The sequence below is a fragment of the Tachysurus vachellii genome, chromosome 10 (assembly GCF_030014155.1).
Source record: "Tachysurus vachellii isolate PV-2020 chromosome 10, HZAU_Pvac_v1, whole genome shotgun sequence".
Taxonomy (NCBI): Eukaryota; Metazoa; Chordata; class Actinopteri; order Siluriformes; family Bagridae; genus Tachysurus; species Tachysurus vachellii.
In genome coordinates this window covers 26994580-26997079 of record NC_083469.1, presented here as the reverse complement: position 1 = coordinate 26997079, position 2500 = coordinate 26994580, and the positions used below count along the sequence as shown (strand labels likewise).

Sequence of the window (2500 nt, the reverse complement as noted above, 5' to 3'; positions counted from 1 at the left end):
TTCTTCATGGTGTGTGTGTGTGTGTGTGTGTGTGTGTGTGTGTGTGTGTGTGTGTGTGTGTGTTCGTGCGCGCGCATGCCTCCGTGTTCCAACTGTCAACTGTCCATCAGAGACCAAGGACACACTGAGCCTCTGTGCATGTCTGTCTCTCTCTCTCTCTTACTGTGTGTGTGTGTGTGTGTGTGTGTGTGTGTGTGTGTGTGTGTGTGTGCGCGTGCGCGTGTGTGTGTGCGCGTGTGTGTAAAACTTACTTCAAACTTTCCTTTCTAAAACAGTACATGTTTTTATAGCATTTCACTTTTTTTTTTTTAAATACGAACAAAACAACCCCGAGACTTCCTGTCTGAAGTGACCATTACACCACAACACCGCCTTAACACGTGTCTCCTAGCAACCAGACATTATTACAGTTAGCAAAAACCATTCATGAAATAAAACTAAAATACTACAAAGATGACATTTAAGAGCTGTGTGTAGAATAATTTAATTTTTAAAAATTAAATCATAGCTATTATTAAACTTTGCCTTAAAAATAGTCTCGGAACAAAAATCCAAGAGAGGAATGAAAGACAGGAAGTGAGGATTCTGTGAAAGGGAATCTTTGTGGTGTGATGTTTGGAGTCCAAGCAGAAGACCACATCAATACTCATCACTGTCTCCATACAGAGAGACACGAGCAGATGTCCTCTTGGAGAAAAGCAGCCTTCACAATAATGTGTGTGAGAGTCAGAGGGAAAAAAACAGACGTAAGGGAGGAGAGAAAAAACATTCCTCTGTGCACACGTGTTAAGTACACACATCAAAATGCACTCTTTTTTATTGCAACTGACCCAGTACACACGTGAAAGCAAACGTGACCATTTACCTCTCTGCTGTACGGAGGAACGTAGCTGAAGTGTTCGCCGGCTGCGCTGTCAAAAACCTGAAACACAACAAATACACATCAACACACACAAACTACCTGTCATACTCTCAATCAGAGAGAGAGAAAGAGAGAGAGAGGGAGAGAGAAAGAGAGAGAGAGGGAGAGAGAGAGAGAGAGCATGAGAGAGAGAGAGAGAGAGAGCATGAGAGAAAGACAGCGCACGAGAGAGAGAGAGAGAGTGAGAGAGAGAGAAAGAGAGAGAGAGTGAGAGAGAGAGAGAGAGAGAGAGCATGAGAGAGAGAGAGAGAGAGAGAGAGAGAGAGAGAGCATGAGAGAAAGACAGCGCATGAGAGAGAGAGAGAGGGAGAGCGCACGAGAGAGAGAGAGCATGAGAGAGTAAGAGAGCACGAGAGAGAGAGGGAGGGGTGGAGAGAGGGAGGGGGGAGGGAGAGAGAGAGCATGAGAGAGAGAGAGCATGAGAGAGAGAGAGAGAGAGAGAGAGCGCACGAGAGAGAGAGAGAGAGAGAGAGAGAGAGAGAGCATGAGAGAAAGACAGCGCACGAGAGAGAGAGAGAGAGAGCACGAGAGAGAGAGAGAGAGAGAGAGAGAGAGAGCGCACGAGAGAGAGAGAGAGAGAGAGCACGAGAGAGAGAGCGCGAGAGAGACAGAGCGAGAGAGAGAGAGAGAAAGAGATAGAGGAAGAGACAGACAGATAGTAGAGAGAGGGAGTCAGAGACAAAGACACAGTGACAGACAGAAGCAGATATACATACATAAACACAGCCAGACACACTGACAGACACACTGACAGGCGCAGACAGACAGACACACAGTCAGCTTTGATCGTGTATTACTGAGAAGCAGAAGATGTGAAATAAAGTGAAATATACAGCGTTACTGCTCACACACACACACACACACACACACACAAGTCCATGCATTTCATCATCATGACTTTATGCTAATGGTGAAAAAAAAATATATATATATATATCTATATAGGGGAGATCACTGACTTTAATGACTAACAGGTATCATTAGCTGCCTCTGTGTGAGTGTGTGTGTGTGTGAGTGAGTGAGAGAGAGAGAGAGAGAGAGAGATATCTCATATCAAGCCCAAGCCTTCATCCCTGAAGTGAAAAACTAAACACCATTAAAGGAGCAGAAAGAGAGTCAGAGTGAGAATGAGAGTGAGAGTGAGAGTGAGAGAGAGAGAGAGAGAGAGAGACAGAGAGAGAGAGAGAGAGAGAGAGGGATCGACATGAGGACCGAGTCATAGAACCCACTTTAATATTGCGTCCTGGTGCAGATCTCTTACACAAACCATCTGTCTGTCTCCACAGGGCTGCACTCACCGAGCTGCAATTTACCCCATACGCACTTTAATAATTTATAAACCCTCTTTCCATCATGTCTCGTTCAGCTCTCAGTGCAGAGTGGCGTCGGGGTCCGGTTACACCCAACACGCCAAAGAGCGACGGGGATGTTCCCCAAAAACAGGCAATATTGACTGTGTGTGTGTGTGTGTGTTACACTGAGCACAGAGCCACAACATCACTATGATAAAGCACGCACAGTGAGCAGAGCTTTTCTTCTTACCTCACAAACACCCGAGTGAGAGCAGTAGCTCATGGA

General features: G+C 45.7%; 1 protein-coding gene across 3 annotated transcripts in view; it reads right to left on the bottom strand.

Moving 5' to 3' along the window:
* Positions 1-2500, bottom strand: part of tiam2a (TIAM Rac1 associated GEF 2a) — a 78111-nt gene that overhangs the window by 29109 nt on the left and 46502 nt on the right. For 2 of the 3 annotated variants that reach the window (XM_060880531.1, XM_060880530.1), the window contains exons 9-10: positions 2465-2500; positions 866-922 (exon numbers count right to left, since the gene is read on the bottom strand). The exon at positions 2465-2500 is cut by the window's right edge and continues 9 nt beyond it. In XM_060880531.1, the coding sequence (XP_060736514.1) occupies positions 866-922; positions 2465-2500 (93 nt within the window). The remainder of the gene's footprint in view (positions 1-865; positions 923-2464) is intronic. The other variant, XM_060880532.1, reaches the window with a different exon arrangement.